General features: G+C 43.1%; 1 protein-coding gene and 1 long non-coding RNA gene across 26 annotated transcripts in view; one reads left to right on the forward strand and one right to left on the reverse strand.

Annotated features, from left to right (window-relative positions):
• KATNAL1 (katanin catalytic subunit A1 like 1) overlaps positions 1-21,491 on the reverse strand; it is a 119,632-nt gene that overhangs the window by 42,261 nt on the left and 55,880 nt on the right. For 11 of the 25 annotated variants that reach the window (XR_012079871.1, XR_012079873.1, XR_012079869.1 and 8 more), the window contains 4 exons: positions 18,441-18,567; positions 16,753-17,029; positions 12,892-12,972; positions 7,174-7,266 (listed from right to left, as the gene is read on the reverse strand). The exons of 1 other annotated variant lie outside the window; for it this stretch is intronic. Coding sequence is in view for 5 of the 24 variants with exons in the window: in XM_072976067.1 (XP_072832168.1) it covers positions 16,831-17,029; positions 18,441-18,567 (326 nt within the window). In the remaining 19 variants the exon portion in view is untranslated. Of the gene's footprint in view, positions 1-548; positions 968-7,173; positions 7,267-8,641; positions 8,821-12,891; positions 12,973-16,050; positions 17,030-18,440; positions 18,568-21,491 lie in introns of those variants that run through there. 13 more of the 25 variants (XR_012079883.1, XR_012079882.1, XR_012079881.1 and 10 more) reach the window with 11 other exon arrangements.
• On the forward strand, positions 1,867-3,859 carry LOC140701078 (uncharacterized). Its single transcript, XR_012079893.1, has 3 exons — positions 1,867-2,047; positions 2,192-2,290; positions 2,628-3,859. It is a non-coding gene; the product is annotated as an uncharacterized lncRNA (long non-coding RNA).

Genomic DNA, 21,491 nt, shown 5'->3' on the forward strand with positions numbered 1-21,491 from the left:
AATGCCAAGCATTCGTGCATCCATAGGTGCTTGTCTGGGAGCACCCTGCAGAGGAACCTGTGCAGACCACACTGTGCATTAAAGGCTTGCTGGGGCCCATGAGCTATCACCCCGTTCGTTTCCTCTAGCATCTTATTTGGAAGACCCTCGTGCAGTAACACCCGTGTCTCCCCCGAAAGCACCCCCTTCCCAAAGCGGCGGCTGCTCCTATTTTGCCTCTTTCTGCTGCCTCCCAATCACTGTTCCCCCCATGGGAGCTCTCCCAGTAACCTCCGTCTATTTTAGCACTTTTTCATTGGTCATTGACCTCAGAACTTGAAATCTCTGAAGAGCAGAAGAGGGGCGCTGGGAAAGTCAGTGGTGAAGCGCAGGTTACCCGCCCTTCCCACAGGCAGCGTTGGGCTTGCCGTTTGTTATCGGTTGAGCCCCACGAGAACGTGAAAAGCCCACGGGCTGCCCACTGGCCAGCTCTCCCCCCGCCTCACGCGGCCGGTATCGAGTGTCACCCACCTACTGTTCCTCCACAAAGGCTGCAGGGAAGCATGCTGCACACTCCACACGGGTTTTATTTCAAATCAGATCAGCCCAGGGTGCAGACTGTTTCTAAAATAGAGATGCAATTGGCCTTGGAAGGAACTGTGAATTAACTCTTGTCCCAAACAACTCCTGGTGCTCTGTTGATGCTACGTAACAAATTGAAATTAGTCGCCTCTCACATGAGTGTGGCTGGGAAGAACAATGGATAGAAATGAGCCAGTTTTCATTCCAAGACTAACCACTCAGGTTCTGCATTATTTCTGTCTCCAGGAGGGGGATGGTGTCAGGAACCATAACGGTGTTTCCTTTTACAATTAGCAAGGCAGTTTTCCCCTGACATTCTCACAAGCTGACGCTGCGAAGAGGCTGCCGTGGTAAGGCCTTGCCGTGTGACCCGGGCCAAGCGCCTCGCTAGGCCTCAGTTCCTCTGCTGAAAAAGTAAGAACATGAGATAAGATCTCTAGATGTCCCTCCAGCCCTAACGCTGTCTGGTTTTCCAATTCTAAAGCTTCCAAATAAGAGACAATGAACATTAAGAACAGAAAGCCAAACTGAGGAGCCGGGTCAGCCAGAGGGATGCACGGCAGTGTCGTGGGTGTAGAGTCATGGGGCAGGGGTGGGGGGGGGCCGCCTGTGCGGGGCGCACCTGGTTCCTGGTTATCCAACCTGACCCCACCCCGGGGGAGGAGTGCACATCTCTACCCACTGCCACGTGACGCCTCTTGGAGAGACTGTTTCCCAGTTCGGCTGACAATAGGGCTGGCCATCCGACTTGTTCTGGCCAGTGGATCGTAACAGAAGTGATGTACATGGTGTCTGGAGAGGAGTTCCCAGGGCCTCTGAGTGCTTTCGGGCCCTCCTGCTCTTTTCCCTCTGCCTGAGAACAGGGGCCATGGAAGGTATCATGGGTCCCAGGAAGAGACAATGGATGGAGCAGAGCCACAGCCAGAACAGATCTGGAGAGGACACGAGAACAAGAAACACACCTCGGCCATCGCAGGCCGCTGAAATCCGGGGGTTATTTCATCGCTTCAGTCTTACCTGCAGAAAGCTGGCTGATCCACCACCTCCACTGGGCACGTGTGACAAGCACTCAGAGAAGGACAAGGATGCCTTGGCTAACTGGTGCTCTAAGAACGAGCGCTCTGGGCAACAGCAGCAGCCTTGTAACTCAGTGCACAGACACCAGGCATACACCGCCATCCTAACACACAGCACCAGCTGCCTCTCCCAGGAATCTGGGGCTGGCGTGACACCGTCGTCGCAGTGAGGCCCTCAGTTCACTATGGATCTGATTGGAGTTCAATGTGGTAAAGAGAGACGTGGATTTATCATCCAGAGGCCACTCCTTGATCACTGAATTCCCACGTGTCTGCAGGAACCCTTGATCCTATCCCTGAACTCAAGTCATGTGACCTCTGAAATCTGACAGCAGTGCTCAGCTCAGAGGACATCCCTACGGGCCAGCCTGTGTTGCTACTTCTTTGTGGTTGTTCATCTAAATGAAAACGTAAGTTTTTAAAAATTTCTTATAGAACAAGTAGATTGTCTAGCTCAGTAGGAGAAATACTGGATTCAGTGATCTGGAAGGTCCCTTTCAGCTCTGAAATAGATCACTCTTAAAGCATTACCTAATTTTCTCACTGTTTCACAGGTGGATGGCATATCTATTAGGGGTCCACATCAACTTGATGCAGCAAATTAAGGCAGAAAAACAGATGACTTTTCCAAGTGAACTGACAGCATAATTGAGGTGAGATGCACATGGTTACAAGGCAAACCCGCCCTACTTATCAGTCTTTGTTCAGAGAGTAATGTGTATGTTACTTTAAGGGAAAAAAAGAGAGAGGGAACCAATTAGATTTACAATCTGTGAACATAGTCAAAATAAAGAGCTCAAATCTATTTTTCCATTCTTATACAGCCTGAGGGCAATAGCCAAAAGAAATTACCATTAAGTGTGAGTAATGCAAAACAGTGTGAATTTCAATCTGATATGTGTGAATTCAATATACAACTGCAAATTAAGAAGTGCCTTTTGATTTATACAATAGGCTTGGCTCATATGTGGAAAAAATTCTATCCCATAGACAATTCCAAGATGGGCTAACATAGCAGGACCTGGAAAGATGGTGGGGAATTTCATAGCACAGAGAAGACACAGTGACTGGAGAGGTGCATCGCCATCCACGGCAGTAAAAACCAGCTGCCTCGAGGACGCTGTTGCTCGTGGGCACAGCTGCATGGAGGCCAGGGCCGGGGCCGGCAGCAGCCTTCCCGAGAAGACAGGCAAAGCAGTTTATCAACAACTCCACCAACGCTGATCACAATGAGGGACCTTTACGCCACATAACAATGAAAGGAAATGGCTTCTGTGTTTATTTAGACCAGGTCCACAGACTAGGCTTCCAACTTCGCTCTAGGCTTTGTGCTTAGGAGCCGATTTCAAATCTGAGCTTCGCCATCTTCACATAGTGAATGTTTCTTCATGTCAGTGTTCCTCAGAAGGGCTTTGTTTACAGGGTCACAGTGAAGAAAGCAGCCTTCTTGTGTGGTTCTCACTGCCCACTGGGGACGGAGCCTCTACAGCGTGGGAAGTCCTTTGGAGGAGACAGCGATGACAGATGCCCCCTGCCCTCCCACAGCTCACCACTGAGTGTGGAAAAGAACTTGCTCTGATAAAACGCAACTAACTCAAACACAAGTCAACAGGAAGGCGATGACTGTCACCACTACTGGACTAGTACTCCCTCTCTGGTCACATGGTAAACTCCTCTTCGTGCTTCAGAGCAGGGCCTCCTCTGTGAAGCCCTCCCCTCCACACCACTTCTCAGTCACGTGCTCCCGGTGCCCGATGATGCGTCCAGTATCTCGTGTTAGTTTATTTCAGGGATTTTTGTACCGGCACGAGTTCCTTAAGCCAGGGGCTGTGCCTCAAGTCTGCTGGGCATTCAGTAAGTTAAACTGACTTTATAAAGGTCTAAATAATAGACCTACACAAATCAATAAATACCTGTATGAGATTCAAACTAGAAAATATGGAAAAATAAGTCCTGGCTGGATCCTTCCAGACCTCGCATGGATTACACAGCAAACTCCCCGAAGCAGAAAATCTTGGGAAACTCCCCTTTGTGGAAACTGAGACCCTCTGACATCATGTAATGCTTTTTCGTTTGGTGAAAAGCAAATGGGGCTAACGAACTGCAACTCTCGCCTGTGATCCTCAAGCAGGGCGCACGAAGACCTCTGTGTGTGATCCTGTCCAGGACATGTGTATGTATGTGCAGTAAGGGAAGACACCACGTAGCTTGTAAATTCCATATTTAAAGTGTCTCTTTTTGAGAAATTCGGCTTGCTGTTTTGTTTCTGTTGTCAAGAGGGAGAAATTTGACCCTTAGTGTGCTAAATGAGGCAAGTGTTCTGGTTGGGCGCCACCAGCAACACCCCCTTTTGGTTCAGGAAAGGTGCTCAGAGCAGAGGGAACAGTGCCTCTCTTCTTCCTGCCACACCCCCCCCCCCCACCGCCTTGGCTGGAAACACAGCCAAAGAGCCTCACAAGCACTTGGCAGACACTTCTGTGTACACGTGTCTGCCGTGACCACTAGGTAAGCTGTGACAATTCTGGGGTCCAGAACCTCTGGGTGACTGAAGAATCTCCCCTTTGGCGAAAGGCTGAGAGCAGTGTGGGTCTTGCCTAGATACAGCTCAGACTGTTTGTCAGGGAATTAAAGGGTAATGGAACACTTTGGTCTGTTTCTGGTGTCCGAAGATTTCTGCTACATCACAATAAAAGTACTGAAGCGAAGTCTAGCTCAGAGAAGAGGGTGGTCCCTAATTGTGGCAGATCCAAAGCAGCCACTCCCCTCTCCAGTCAGAACGGCTCACGGCAAATCGGCCTGACCCCATTCATGACCGGCAAGGGCCAGGAGTGTTACTCACCGTTGCATCTACTTATTCCAGAGGGGCTGACAAAGAGCCAGCCTGGGCATCCAGAGCTGCTTTAGTTGCAGGAAAAACAAACAAACAAAAACTCATGCGAAATACAAACAGGTAACCAGGGATGTGCTGTAAACTGGCTCCACAGGGGGGCCGTGTGGAGGCAGAAACCCCACTCTTGTGTTTGCCGTTTCCACGGCACAAATACTCTCAGCGGAGCCAGTTTTAAGCTATCAACAGGTTGAAGAATTTGCAACATTTTTCAATATTCAACGTCTGGCTCTGAAAAAGCCTGCTCCTAGCCTGCTCTAGCCCTCCATGGCAGCTAACGTTTACTGAGGGTTTTTATTACAGGACCAGAAGCTGGTAAGCACTTTGTAATTCAAGAACCTCATTCCATCTTCCCAGCAGTCCTATACGAAAGGTCTGTCATTACCATCTCCATGTAAGGCGAGGTGACAGAGGCACAGGGAGGATGAGGAACTTGCCCCAAACCGCCCAGCTGGGCAGTGGCAGGGCTGGGGTCGAACCCAGGTTCTGACTTGAGCGCTGACGTTCTCACAATTCACAGTAACACATCTCCGGCCAAAGGGCAGGGACGGGGCTGTGACTGGAGTACGCCCGGCCCAAATAAGACCAAACATTTATGTTTCATGCTAAACTTCCTCACCCCATCACAGGACGCACGGAGATCCCTTCCCTTTGAAAATTCAGCCTCCTCCTTCCTTGACTCCTCCTCCCGGTCGTCGCCTCTCATCCCTTAACACTTCCCTGTGAGTAACGAGGGCCTCTGTCCTGCTCTTGGGCCTCCTACAGCCCCACTGATGCTAGCTGAACAGCTCTACTCCGCCATGAGGAGAGGCGAGCGGGCAGCATCCTGCCTCGGGCCTGCGGCCACCCGGACGCCCCCACCAGGACCAGAACCCACGCCGGCGCCTCCCCAGGGCAAGTCTGCCATGCATGTCGGAGGAACTGCGGTGGCCGCTGGCGCAGGGAACACTGATGAATAAAAAGGAAGAAATGGACTGCGACGTGATCACATCTACAGGTCCGGAATTATTTCAATCTGAGGAGAAACGAAAACTCAGGATAGGAATTAAACTTGTCCTGAGTCATTTAAGGACTGTCATGTGCAGACCGAGCAGAATCAGGGAAGCCATCAGAGGGACGGACTGAGAACTGGGATTTACCAGCCCAGGAGGGGCAGGCAGGCAGGCAGAGGGAAGACGCCCAGGCCCTGACCTCGAGACCTTATATTCATTGTTCTGTCATTTTGTTGCAGAAGCAGGGAGTCTCTTATTAAAAACTCTAATACGTGCAATTTAAACTTGAAACAATTTTCCCTGTTTATTTTAAAATCTTTCAAATGAAGAGGTTCAGTGGGTTTTGAAACTATTCATACAGAATGCAACCTCCCAATTAATTTGCAAGAGCCGACTGACATCAAGGAAGATGCAAATTTAACAGCCAAAGTTAAATGAAAGCTGCTGCATAATTGGGGGCCATGATTAAAACCAGAAGCTCAGGACTTGTAACTGTGGCCAACGATTTCTCTCTCCCACTTGGATCTACACACCTTTGTGAAGTAAACTTTTTCATCTACAAAAGTCATTAAAACTAAGCACTAAAATTAAGTAAATCACTGTACCTAGTTAGCCTAGCCCAAGGTTTAAAAAAATAATGAAGCATAGCTAATCTCATGGCTCTCAATACAAATACTATTTGTAATTTTTGGAGAGCATTTTATGCCAATAAAATTATTTCTCATGTTTTCATATTTCATAACTGTGAATATTTTTATACATTACATACAAATACTAAATTACAAATACTCTGTGAATTATCAATATAGTGAATGTGTTGTAATACAGGGTAAAACATAGTATCAAATTCACAAACATCTTCCTGATGGAGAGGCATCATTGCAGAAGTTTCCAGGGCCCTCTCCCGGGCTGCGGGACGACGGCCAGCACGTCTGGCCCTACGAGGCAAACGCGACGGGGTCAAGCAAAAGCCACGACTCACTTCCAGGCCAAGGGCTTTGGGGAGACAGAAGTGAGGGAAAGCACCGCCTGGATTTCTAGAAATAATGCTTTTTAAAAACGACCTTCATAATTTTACAAGCATATTTCCTTTGTGAAGTAAAATGATTATCATATGGAAAAGCATAAAGCAAAAGGTAAGTCTTTCATGAAAGAGGTTTTCCATTTTGGTTTGAATAAAGAAAATATAGGTGTTAATTTTTAAAAGGAATTTATCTATTATAAAAGTTTCTTCTAAAATATTAAAAGAATTCGAGTACAAACTAACAAGATGTATATGAAACTGGTATACTCTGAAAAGTACAGAAGAGATGCTTTCATTGTTTAATGATCCCACGCTAAAAGATTCAGGGGGAAAAATGAGAGTTTTCATTAAGAATACGAACTAAAGAGGCTGCTTCTTGTGAGTAGCAAGTATGTATTTCACACGGTTCCCTAATGAGAACCCAGGAAGGCGGTGCCCTCCTTCCGACGCGACTGCTTCGGGATGCGGTGTCTACCTGCCTCGAGCAAACTCCATTCTTACGTTGCCATGTTCCTGCACATCTCTTCCAGAGCCGCTGTGCTGGGTGACATTCTGTCCCATTAGTTGTCAGCACATTCTGTTACCTTCATGGCAATGACCTTCCTTTTCCTAAGAAGATTTCATACAACCAACCTGTTCAATTAAAACTGCACAAAGAGCTGGTCTCCGAGACCCACTGCTGGGCAACAGCAACCGGCCGGACTAAACCTCAGGTGAAAAACATTTCTGGAGAGAGACGAGGACAGTTATAGTCACTTCACAGTAAGTTGTTAACTTAATCCAGAACACAGTATTGCCGTTAGCATGTATACGCAGAGGTCAATACAAAAAAGATGACCTATAAGGATTTAAGCATCTTTATGAGTGTGTCCATGTATATTTGAACATGTACAAATATGTATACATTTTCAGCCTCGCTGACAGGTCACCAATAGTTCATTCAGTTTTCTGGGTCTGACCAGCCCCCACCTGCCCCCCGTGCTACGGCTCCAGGCGGCAGGGCCGTCAGCGCGCTCGCTTATCGAGACAGCTCTGTTGTGAACAAGCTCTTCACAGTCAAAGGAAGGGAGTTCCTATGGGAGAGGCAGCGTAGCTCGTTACACTAAATTCAGACCTAGCTTACACGTGAAATCTGGGCTCTGCATTGTAAACCAAACTAAAACACTTCAGCCACATTTATCTTTGAGGAAAAAAGTTTGATTGTGGAAAAGGCTTTTAAAGGCAGACAGAATTCATGAGAAGGGTTTCCTAAGGCTTCTTGAAAACCAAATTGTTCTTTAAAAAACTTTGGTGAGTTAAGCATAAATGAATCAAGAAACTTATGGATTAAATTCCCCTTAAAATACACAGGGTTTAAAAATTAGAGAAAATATGCTTGGTGAAGTATGTTTGAGAAACGTAATAAAATATATTTAAAAATGTTTGAAAAATACCTGCAGGTATTTTACAAATTCCAAATGAAGCTTGATTCATCCATCTCTAATTACAACAATAATGACTGACACTAGAGTGTAGGATTTGTTACGGAATCCAGTAGTCATACCACGATTAGTTATTTGTTGACACAAGTTATTTAAGATGTGCTCATTGAAAGTGTCATGAGCATTCTGAGCTAAACTCAGCTCTGGGGTCGTGCTTCCAATACGGACACTGAAGCCACGGGCAAGCACACGGGGCCGCCCTCTTGGTAACTGATGGGGCCACACGTGCAGCTGAGAACCGTGGAGCTGTTACCTCATGGGCAGAACACTGTTGGGAATCTTATTAGTAAAAGGAACTAACTGAGTTCTATGTCACTTAAGTTGGTGGTCTAAATATAATTCATGGAAACTCTCAGAATGATTGGCTCATTTCATACAGCCTGCCCTGAAAAACAAGTAGGTGTATATTTACACTCAGACACAGCAAAGGGCAACAGACTCCCCAAACTCATGTCACAAGACACAAGAGCCACTATTGCTTTCCTATCATCATAAACATAAATACTATAAAAGAATGTATCACTTTAGTCTGCCTGAAAGTCTCCGGGCAAAAAAAGAAAAAAAGGATTATTACAGGAAAGGAGAGGTAAAACCACGATTAATCACCTCAGAAAACTGGGTGAATGTTGACATATTTACTTCAAGAATTCAGTACTTTTGCATTTAACACCGTTGAAAGTAACCTCGGAACATGGCAAAGGACTAGGCTCTGGGACTAAACTGACTTAGGTTCCATCGCTTTGCTTCTCAGGAGCCAAACGACTAGAGCGCATCACTCTGTAGGCCTCAGTTTCTTCTTCTGTGAAGAGAGTAATAGTAAATGTATCTTGGAACTAATGAGTGGATCTAACAGAGCAACAGAAGTAAAGCATCTAGCAAACAGCAAACACGGTGAGTGTCAGCTCCAGTCCTACGACGCCAGTTCGCCTGCTGTTTCTCATTCCTACTGACCAGCCTGGGTGACTTGTCTGTACTGGCATCGTGCTTCAGAGGCCGAGAGGCCCTCCGCAAACGTTCTGCTGTCTCACTGGCTTTCCTTACACCTTCTGTGCAGCATTCTTCAAGATGAGAAACGGATGCAAGTCCTGTTTCCCAGTTCAGAGTGGGATCCTGAACACCTATCCTAAACCCTGCCTGGGTTCAGTTCCTTCACCTGTAGGACGAGGGGACCAAGTCACTTGTTCCCAGTTTCAGGTCTCACTGACTCAGGCGGCTGCTGAGTCTCTGAAGACTTACAGGAAAGGTCCTGAGAAGATCTTAGAAAAATGAAAATTAGGGAAGAGTTGGCCATAAGACTTTTACGACCCCACAGAGGACAGGAAGGAGGCACTGAACACACAGGCTCTCTCCGTTGACTCCTTTTCCCACCTGCGCTGGCGGGTGGGGGTGGAGCGACAGCTGTACGAGCGGGAGGAAGCCCAGGTGAACGCGAGTCGGCCGGGCCAGGTGCAGCTGGCGGTGGCATCCAGCAGGCAGGCAGGAAGGCACGTTGGCATCAGCCCCCAAATCTGAGCCTGAGCTGATGGAATCAGCCAGGTGAGACTGGCGCCCACCCTGCCTTTCTGCTCAACCCCCTGCAAGGCAGCAGCTGACCCCTGCTGGCCAATGCTTCCTTGCAGTTTCCAACTGAAGCCCTCGCTGTGGGCAAATGCCCCGGGACCCAGGTTCACCCAGCACCCAAGTACGCCCAGCCACAGGAGCCAGTCGGCACAGGCAGCACACGGCATAGAGAGCAGAAAGGACTGAAGGGAAGGCTCCAGCCGCACATGCGTTCTGTTTTTGTCCCTGATTAATTCTGCCCCTCATTCTTTTCCTTTATTCCCTTTAAGAGATCAAATCCTCACTGGTCACAGCAAGAAATGAAGGTGGAGCCATGGGATGCCATTGTTGCCAGGTGCCTTCCAGCTACAAATATGATACAACTGCACGACAAGTAATTATGCAGAGACATCTACTTCACACTTGGTCTACCTGGAACTCTCTGGGAACCAGATGAAGCTAGGAAGGCCACAGATAGCCAAGAGAAATGACACAGACACCACTGTCCCCAGAACTGATCTCCCATCACTCCTTCCCCCAGAGGCTGAACTCCTAGTTTCCCCACGATTCTAACAAGCCCGGACTGTTTCCTCGTCACTAGGTTAGACTGGAGGTTAGAAACTGGAAGAGAAATAGAGGTTGACAGCCTGGTAACAGAAGAGTAAAAATGCTATAAAGGCAAACACCGAAATTCACAGACCACTTAGTGACAGCCCTGCGCCCCTGCACTGCTGCTGAGGGCAGCACATCACAAGGAGAACTCAGTCACAAAGAAAAGGTTGCGTTCAGATTCTGTTTTACAAAATCAGAGAACAAGTGTGGTATCTTTTAGCGAAGTTTCAATAAGAACCAATTAAAAAACAGATGAACATATGAAAAGATGCTGAACATCACGTCAATTAGAGAACATTTTGAGAAATTAAAACAACAATGCGAACCCACAACACACCCATGAGAATGGCACAATCAGAGCCCAGATGACACCAAATGCTCCAAATGCTCGAGAGGGTGGAACGACAGGGGCTCGTTCACTGCTGGTCGGGACACAAACTGGTACAGCCGCTGTGGAGGACGGTTCCGCCATTTCTTAGAGTTAAACATACTCTCACCATATATTCCAGCAACTGTACTCTCAGGTGTTTACTCACATGAGTTGAACACTTATGTCCACGCAAAACCCTGCACAGAAATGTTTACAGCAGTTTTATTCATAATTGCTGAAACCTGGAAGCAACCAACATGCCCTTCCATAGGTGAATGGGTAAACAAACCGGTACATCCGTATGATGGGGCATTATTCCATGATAAAGGGAGATGAACTATAGGGGGAGGGTACAGCGCAAGCGGTAAAGCACATGCTTATTAGCAGGCACGAGGCCCTGGGTTCAATCCCCAGTACCTCCTCTAAAAATAAATAAACCTAATTATCCCCCCCTGCCAAATAATTAAGCAATACAATGATGAATAAGTAAAATATTAAAAAAAAAGAAAAGAAATGAACTATCAAGCCACAAGAAGACAAGGAGGAACCTTAAATGCATATCGCTAAGTGAAAGAAGCCTGTCTCAATAGGGTACATACTGTGTGATTACAACTGACTGACATGCTGGAAAAGGCAAACCGTGGGGACAGTAGAAAGGTCGCCAGCAGTTAGGAGGAGGGGCAGAGATGAAGAGGCAGAGCCGGTGGGGATGCTGGATCGGTGGAGCTATTCTGTGTGACGCTGTAATGGTGGATCCAGGACATTATACTTTTATCCAAACCCAATGAACTGCGATGTAAACCATGAACTTCAGCAATAATAATGTATCAATACTGATTCAGTTACAGTATAAACAAGTGCATCACACTAAAGCAAGATATTAATAAAAGGGGAAATGGGGGGAGGGGGAGGAAGATGAGAACTCACCTCACACATAGGTTTAATTTTCCTGAAAACCTAAAACTGCTCAAAACATAGTCTATAAATTAAAAAAATCATTTTGGGGGGTTCCTAAAATAAGGCACAGTCATCTGGAAAGTTCCCCTTACAGAACACCCACTTTGCAATGGGGCTACACAAATGAGACAGGGGTATTTATTAAGCCAGGTAGAATTCATAGAAAACCCACACTTATCTTACCTGCATCAGCCTTGAAATTATTAGCATAATGCACAGCAAACACATTTTTGGTCAGGGTTACAGTATGTGATTTTATAAGAACTAAAACTCTGGAAAGAGCCATCCCTCACTAGTGAAGGGGTCTGACACTCCCAGCTGGCAGCAGTTAAGTGGACCAGCGACTGTAGATCAAACATGAACCGCAAAGAAAACACTGACACGCAACACTCTAGAAATTTATTACCAAATTACAGCCTGTGCACAGACACAGCTAAGCTCAGGAGACCAGCAATGTAGCCACACAAAACGTAAAGAAAAGCATGGTTAGTAAACACAATTTAGAAACATCTTTTTCTTCAACTTAGGTTCAAAATACTGGGAGGCATACACTGAAACAAAGATCTTAGCAAAACACAGACCATCATAACACACAGTGGTCTCGCTGGACACTGTCTACACAGTGTGAACCAGAGGCCACCCCCACTGCACTGCTGCTGCACCCACGTGAGCAGACCCGTGTCCACCTCTGTGTGTTTTCACAAAGTATGTATGTCCTTGGAGAAAGGGCACAGGCAACAGTTAGGTCCCAAGGTTTTTAATGCTGTCCCATGAGTCTGCATTAATGAAGCTATGAAAAAACGGGAGGAGGTGTGCTGGGTCTAAAACTGCTCCTTGAAATGAAGCACATCTAAGGGGTGGAGCTGGTTACAACAACAGGGGAGACCAGCTCGGACACTTTACAGAGCTCAGCGTGGACCACCGGGCTCTGCCCAAGGGAGAACAACAGATATTTTCAATTAAAATCGCAGCCTTAAAAAAAGTTAGTGAGAGACGAGAGAAGGAAGTGCTTAAACAAACAAGCCTGCATAGCTGATGAACTGAATTGCAGTCTGGTTTCAATTCCTTCCCACCTAAAACTAAGCCTGGTTAACTGAGGTAGTAGACTCTGGAAATGCTGTGTGCAAAGATTCAGGTTTTCCAAAGGGCAATATTTAGTCATTTCAGAGGCCGTAAAACTGAAGCTCATTTACAGGTTTGAAAACCAAGTGGGAGTCCTTTCACAGGAGGAGAATGGCTGTATTAACTCCCTGTCTGTTGTGACTTCCAAGTGACAGAAACCTACACTCTGCTGGTGACAAGGCAGAACCTAGGTTACATCTATACATATAAAATAAAGTCAATCGAGAAACGAGAGAGGTAAAATAAAAAGAATAAACTGGATGACATTACCTGACTATTTTTCCTGTTTTTATTAACAAGTCACCTGGAAATTTAGAAATATCAGTAAAGAGTTGTCTGGAGCCAAAAAACCTAATAAAAATTCAAAGAATTACTGTTAATTTGTGAATGTTTAAAAACATCTGTTATCTTAGGGACTTTATTTTTTAAATATTCATACAGTTTCCACAAGAGAAAACAATATTAAAAGCAAATGTCCTAAAAAATTAAATAAATAAGTTGAAAAGCTTAATTTAAAAATATAAATAAGTAAACACAGTAATTACAAGTTTTTAGCTTCTTCTGCAAAAAAAAATGATTAGTGGAGACGAGAATAAAACATTTGGGGTTTAAATATTTGTATCTCCCAGCACGCCCTCCAATGGTAATTCCTACCCTTCTTCATTGTGACAGATTCTTAGAGTCACATAAATATTACGTACATAACAAATTAAGTGGTATATAAAAAATACTATACAATCAAAACAGTTATGGAACAGAAGACAAAACAAATGTTAAAAGAACAATTATGACTGTTTCCTCATACAGTTAATGTGGCCCTTTCTTGGAAAAGGCCAGCAATTATCCTTAAAATTTTATGCCTATCATACAGGAAACATCCTAAGGTGACTTGTCATTAATAAGACACAAGGAAGAGTGGGAATCTACTACTGTGCCAAAAGGACTCGTTCATCAAAACAATGCAGAAGGAGCCGAAGACCCCATGGCATGAAACGCCTTCCTAAGTCCTCACTTCACCTCAGCGTCCTGAGGGTCCGGGAAGTGAAACAACTGTGCCAGCTGGTCTACGATTCTCGTCATGGGCTCAGCAGCGTCTACAGAAACTCTGAATTCAAACAAACTCAAGCTGTTCAAAACCTACAGTATCAATCATTCTGAAATGTTCAAAAGAGTCAGGCTACATGTAGCAAAGTGAAAGAGTGACAATGACACTGAAAATGTGGGCTGGATACACACATTTTCCTGATGTAGCTCCATGTCTGTTTACAGGAGACTCATCAGATGCTTGCTCACTTTTTGAGTAATTATTGATTTCAGCCTATTTTTTGATAGTCAAATATCACATCATCAAAACTGCAATCTCAAGAGCCAGACGAAGCCCCCAGTGAAGCAGCTAGCCTGCCAACCTGTCACCTCTTCCAAGTCGTCTTGGCATTTCTGGAGGTAGAGGTCCAAGCCTGGAGTATGTGTGGTCATTCTGGGATGCCTACACTGCACTGACCAGGAGATAAAGTCTGTGATGCCACCATCCACTTTCTGCTTGGAACTAGGCTTCAGCCTACATCAGCGAGCCATTTGTCTGGTACATTTCATTAATATTAATTTCCTTTTAAAAATAAAGGACTTATGCAAGCAAAATGTTTGCAGCAAACAGGTAACATGTTTACATGTTTGCCATAATTACACATGTACATGTTTACAATAAACATGAAGCTTGGGAAAGGACCAAAACGGTTCATGAAAATAGCCAGATCCATAAGAGTTACGTTGTTCAAGCAAATGGATGCAGTTCTAATTTTGAAGCAAATTTAAAGACAGAAAAGAGAAAAAATTTTTATATTATCTTTCCAAGGCATCCACAGATTTCTGTGCCTTTCATTTATGATCTGAACTTGTTTCATTAGTTGGAGCCAGAAGCTACACAGCATAATTACAGAAAGTGCCCAGACGGAACCGCACCGCCTGGGCCGAGTCTGTAAGCCACAGAGCTCCCAGCGAGGGGTGTACACACAGTAAGCAACCAACACGAGCCTGCTGAACCCAGGACTGTCTGATCAGGTAGCTGCAAGCCAGAAGTGTACAAAACTCAGTCCTAACATCACTGTGTTGCAGAACCCGAAATACTCAGGTTTTCTGATGAATTAATGGAAACAAATCTAATTTGATAATGCAACAGGAAAAACAAAACAAAACAAAACACAGAAAGTCTCTCATTCTGGGTAAGGCAACACAGTCTCGCAATGAAGACAACGTACATACAATGTACAGTAAAGGTTGGACAGAACACCTGAGGATCCTGTCTCCTCAGGATCCTTTAAGACTTACAAAGCATTCACCATCCACGGACAGAGCAAAACGAGAAAACAAGGGAAATTTAAAAACACACCTGACTCAATAAAGATAAGCTCCCAGGAACCTTCAGGGTCCAAATACTGCTCAACTGAGTTTTTTAAAAATCATAATTACCATGCTACTATCCATGAATTCAGAAAAAAATTCGAAATGTTAGCCAAGACAAATAACACAAAATTTTAAAAATGGTCTAACTAATCAACTAAAATATACAAACAAGTTTTAACAGTCAAAACACTAAGGTTTTAACAATTGCCCCGAGGACTTCAGGAAGAAAGTAAGTTACTGAATGGCAATAATTTGCAAGATTATCTCAGTGGGGTTATTTCTTTCTTTACTAAAAGTTCATGAATAAAAGGAAACGTCTCACTTCAAGTTTTAAGATGAATTAATTCAGTTAAAATAAAATCATGATACGTTATGATTTTAACTCTTATAATCTATGCCTCAGAGGAAGAGGTGGGCAACTTATAGCATTAGATGAATACTGCAGTCTAGAGTCGGACTTATCTAAAAATTACATAGTTCTTAGTAGGGGGAAAAATCTCTTAAGCACGATGCTAAGGGTTTTATTCCTAAGTGTCAAAAAAGCTATATTATTTTTAGTTTTAAACCAATAGGTGCTCTCCAAAATTGAAAACTCAGGATATCATCAAGTATAAATTTTTAAAGCTTGACTATTAAAGCACAGGTTGCCCAACAAAATAGGACACATGTGATTTTTAAAAACTAACACTAGGCTACTCCGCTCGTGATGAGATCCACGGCCTCCCCTCTTCTGGCCTCTCCCTGCTGTCTCATTCCCACGGGACTGAGTGAGCACGTCAGATTTCTAACCTCATCTTAGTGTTCGTACAAGCTCTCAATCTAGACAAGGAATAATTTTTAAGTTTTCAACAGAACATCGTTCATTATGCACGATGTTACTCTGTTAATAAACAAGCTGTCTACAAAACCATAAAGATTTTGTGTTGTTTGTTTTCCATTAGCCACAAGAGAGTGGACTTGTTTAGAACACCGAAGCATTTATTTAGAATACGAAAGGCAAATTCAGCAGAAAACAAACAACGCTGGAGCTGAGAAAAATAAAGGTTTATCTGTTGAACATACTGAAAGAAAAGTGCAAACACTCAAAGTCTAGAATGAAGAAGAGCATCTTATGCAATCAGAGTATTCTTCCCACCATTCCAGTATGAAATGTAAGAGATGCCAGCAAAAAGGCCAGAGAAGCCACCTGGCAAAACAACTCAAAAACCACAAACATGAGGATACTCCCCTATGAAGCTTAGTAAGTGATTAAACAGCTAATAGAAGAAATGGTAAGGGAAGGAAAGGTGAGAATTCAAACTATATAATAGACTCTAACAGTAATAGTAAAATTCTAAAGGTTTAAATAGCAGATTCATTATTTAATCCAAAACCATCACTCGTAACAGCAAATAATGAATTTGACACAAACCCAGTTTGGCTGTTAAAAATCAACAGATAATAGGTCCCTCGTGCTCAGAGCAAAGAAAGGGGAAAAACCAAAAAGCATCAAATGCGAGTGAGAAACAGAGGTCCTTGTACATTTTCTGTATACAAATTCCTACAACAGCACACTGATCACTTCCTGCAGCCTCCCTGACACGCTGGCTGGTGTGCAAAGGGCTGCATGGGTATGTGGGCATCAGGCTCTCCATGTAAGCTTTTCTTATTTTTCAACTACATTTATATTCTTTGCAGTTTTAGATTTCTTTTCCTTTAAGAGCAAAATCTCTCCAATGAAAAGTTCCAAACCTGTTTTTTTTTTAAATTGCTGGAATTTCTTCACATTTTATAAACAAAAATACCAGAAATGAAAGAGCTGACAGAAATTCAAGCAGATCCAAATTCAACCATCCACTTTTCATACTTCTCCAAGTCTGCAGCAGAGACAGACTTAGCAATTTTCTTAAGAGCCAATTCAAAGTCTCCTTTGGTAACAGGCATCTGAAGCTCCTCTTTAGAAAGGGCACGGATCTCTTCTGGACTTAAGCCATTGATTCGCCGTCTCATTGCCATTAAAGAGGCATCCCTAAAAACACACCAGAGTCAGTGAATACTTACTGCTGCAAATGTTTTAAACATCTTCAATTGTGATAATGTTAAGGGAAAACATTCAAAAAAGTGTAAATGTTTTTACAATGCTGCTCAGAATATTCCACTTCAGAGACATCCTGAGGGGTCAAGAAGAGTTAAAGTAGGATGCAAAGGACTTAAACATAAAAGGAACTGTCAATGAACCCTAAAAGTCTAGGGTGGGCTCAGATGGTGCTGAATTCTCCTTTCCCCACTTGATTCTCAAAGACAGACAAAAGTCTAGGAATCTGAAGTAGAATTATGAAATACTGAATTGCGTACTTGGAAATGAACGTTCAGCTAGTGTGAGATAACTCAAATCTTGTACCAGTTTGTCTACGACCTATTAGAGGAGGTAAAGCCAGGAACTCTCTCCCTGGAACATGAATGTATCCACATACAGTAAATGCGGAATTCTCTACACAGAGTATTTGTCGGCAACTGAAGAAATAAAGCCTGGCTTCTCCGGGGTCCTATTTTCAGCTCCATTATGATCACTTGTGAAAAACTATGCAGCCTGGGAAGAAGTGGACAATTCGTGCTCACAAAAAAAGCTATTAGGAAGCCAAGCCAACCAAAATCGCAGATTTTCATATATTTTACTATTAGTATTAGTAGAAGCTATTGTGAGCTTACTGGGTGCCACTCAACTTAGATGCATACAGGAAAAATACTAGTAGAAATGGTTTTAAAGAAAGGCTACCGAGGTCAAGTATTGTTAGGAATGTTAAGTACTAAAAAACACCCTCTTCACTGGGTGAATTGTCTAAAATTTATGATGCCACTAAACTGAAAGGGAAATTTATATATATATGATGAAAAAATACATATATATTTACACATATATAACTGATCAACTGTTCATCTGCATGTGGTAAAATAATGCCAATCAAAACTCCAATTTACGTTGTCAAAGTCATTATTACTAAGTTAGGCACATCAATTCCTTAAAAATAAAAAGCTAGAAAAGGTGAACATATTGTTGTATAATTATTCATCTAACAATGATGAATGAAGTTATGCAGGAAAAAAACAAGACAAATGGGAAATCATTTCAAGGCCTTTCATGTCAAGAGCTAATAACTACAGCTGACCCTTGAACAACACGGGTGTTAGGAGTGCAAACCCTTATTCAGCACATTGAAAACCCGGATATAACTTAGAGTCAGCCCCGGGCACAAGCACAGTTCTGCACCCCCAGATTCAACCAACTGCAGATCCCATAGTACAATTTAGCAAAAAAAAAAAAAAATATGCACAGTTCAAACCCGTGTTGTTCACGGGTTAACTGTACACCGATGTTAAGACAAGTCCTTTTGATAAATCTGTAACTAATGTCTAAGGTCACAGATCATTAAAAAAAATACCTGCAAACATTAGTTATATCAGCACCAGAATAGCCCTCAATCTTCTCTGCTATGTCTTCCAGCTGAATATCAGGATCCAACTCAACCTCACGAAGATTGATTTTCAGAAGCTCAGTTCTTCCTTTTGCTGTTAGAAGATTTTTTGGTTATTACTAGATGTTTTACTTTGCAAATCATTTTGATAAGAAATCACCTGTTAACATTCAGGAGAAGAAAGACTAATGCAAAGAAGGGCCAACAACTCTTGAGTCCACTAGTTAATTACCAGTTCACTGCACAACTCATGGCATCATTTAACTTTTTATGTGCCTTGGTTGTAATAACTAAAAATTGAAACAAAACTCAGAGTTTTCCTTACAGATTGTGAAGATACTTGCTATGAGTCTGAGATACTTTATGAAAAATAAAAACATTAGTTGTCAAACACCAGAAATGCTTTTGTTAAAAAAAAAATTTAGTCTAGTTTTATGAAACTAGATCACATGGAGTGTCACTCCTTTGAGTTACTTTGCTCACCTTTTAGCATGACACAGGAGAAGATTTCCATAATTCTAATCAGGATTAAAAAAATCCAGTTCTCTTTTCCTGGAAATCAGCAACTGGCACAAAACACTTATTTAATGTATTTTTCACTTGGCAAGCCAGCCCATAGACATTTGCTGTTCCAATATGATTGAAATGTGTATTGAGTAAGCTGAAACAAACTACAGAATTTTAAAATAACATGCTTGCAGTCTCGCTATCAGTTTTAGTGGCAAATCTGCTTAATACAGCACACTAAGATAATGTAAAATTAGTTTGGATTTGGCTCTCTACTATTTCCTGATATACAAAGTGAAATTAAATTTTTGCAATTTTTATTTTGAAAATTTTTTACTCTTCAGGTTAAAAAAAAAATCAGTGAACACCCATTTTACCTTTCCTCTAGATTCACCAATTGTCAACATTTTGCTGTTACCATTCCGTTGTCCTCTCCTCTCCCCACCCCCCTCTCTATTTTGAATTGAGATCTAACTGTAGGCATCACAACACTTCACCTTAAATTCTTTAGTATGTGGCTCCTAAGAACAAAGGTGTCCATATGATTATTACTCTTATCAGGAAGTTTAACATTGGTACATCAGTATCATTTAATACATAATCCAGATTAAAATGTCCACATTCATCCCAGCCCTTTATTACTTTTTTAAAAACTATCACAAGTTGCATTTAGTTATCATCTCTCTTTAGTCTTCTTTAATCTAAAACAGTTCCCCAGTGTTATTCTGTTTGTTTTGTCTTTCATGACACTGGCAATTCTCACCTAAATGATCTTCCAGAGTCAAGGCATCCCAATAAAATCCCAACAGTCTGTTAGTGGAATTTGACAGGCAGATACGAAAATGTTAATGGAGCGAATGAGAACAATCACGACACTGTGGAAGGGAGACAGCAAGGTGGGAGGAACTGCTCTATTACAAAGCAACAGGATTCAAATCTGTGTAACACTCCCGTGGACAGGATACAGAATAGGGAGTCTAGAAGCAGAGCAAAGCATATACTATGGACATCAGATTCATGACACAGGCGGGACAGGCAAGTGGGAGAAAGAAGGGTCCTTTCAATAAATGATGCCAGAACTGACTACTCACAGAGAGAAAAATGAAACTGGGTCACACCTCACCACACAGAAAACTCAGGGCCAGATACATTACCGATGTAAGTGTAAGATGCAAAATTATAAGCATTATAGAAGATAAAACAGGAAAACATCTTAATGATCTCAGAGTAAGTATTCTTAAGATACATAAAAAATTGACTACAAAGAAAAAGACTGATAAACTGACCACATTAAAATTAGGAACTCCTATTTGTCAAAAGACACTGTAAGTATAGTGAAAACACACAAGCCATAGAGTTTGAGAAAATATTTACAACATACTTAATTAACAAAAAAAACTTATATCCAGAATATTTAAAGAATTCCTGCAAACCAACAAGAAAAAGTCAGACCACCTAATAGAAAAATGGGCAAAAAGCTTGAACAGATACATCATAAAATCCAAACGGCCAATCAATAAAGGAAAAGATGGTCAAATTCTTCCATAATAAAGGAAATACGAATTAAACCACATGAGCACTGCACATCAAGAGACTGGTGTACATTTAAACATCTGACAATACCATGTGACGGAAAAATGTGGAACAACAGGAACTCCATTCTTTGCTGGGAGGAGTGGAAGCCCAACAACCACAACAATCCAAGAGACTGGATTTACGTACTGACGTTTCAGCTACGCAGCGTGACCGAGCAGCTCACTCCAGGATGGGATGATCCACCCTGGCCTGAAGAAATTAGGCCCTTGCACTATGATACATGCACAAGAATGCTCATAGCAGTATTGTTCGTAATAGCCGGAAACCGGAAATAATCATGATGCCCACCAAGTAACATGGCAGGTAACTGCAGGAAAATCACATGGCGGGTGTTATGGGCTAAACTGTGTCTCACGCTAGATTCTTACGTTGAGGCTCTAACCTCCAATACCTCAGAATGTGACTGTATTTGAAGACAGGGCCTTTAAAGGGCGAACTAAGGTAAAACGAGGTCAGCTGCGTGGGCCTTAGTCCAGTATGACTGGTATCTTTATAAGAAGAGATTAGGACACAGACACACACAGGACCAAAGACCACATGAAGACGTGAAAAGAAAATGGCCAGAGACGCCCCAGAATGAAACCAGTCCCGCTGACACCCTGCTCCTGGCCCTGCAGCCTCCAGAGCTGTGAGAAGATACACTTCTCCTGCTTAAGCCCCTCTGCCTGTGCTGCTTTGCCGCGCGGCCCTAGCAAACCAACACGCCGGAGCGCCACGCAGCAAGATGGATGATGGACTGCGTCTGCGGGTCACAGCATGGATGAATCTCAAAAACACACGGAGCAACAGAAGCAAGGTACAAATGAACACAATTTATGTAAAGTTTAAAGGGAGGTAAAACGGGGTGGGGATCTATTATTGGTTGATAAAGTTACAAGGAAAAACAATATATTATTTCCATAAAAGGAGTAACAG

This window comes from Vicugna pacos, chromosome 14 (assembly GCF_048564905.1).
Source record: "Vicugna pacos chromosome 14, VicPac4, whole genome shotgun sequence".
Lineage (NCBI taxonomy): Eukaryota > Metazoa > Chordata > Mammalia > Artiodactyla > Camelidae > Vicugna > Vicugna pacos.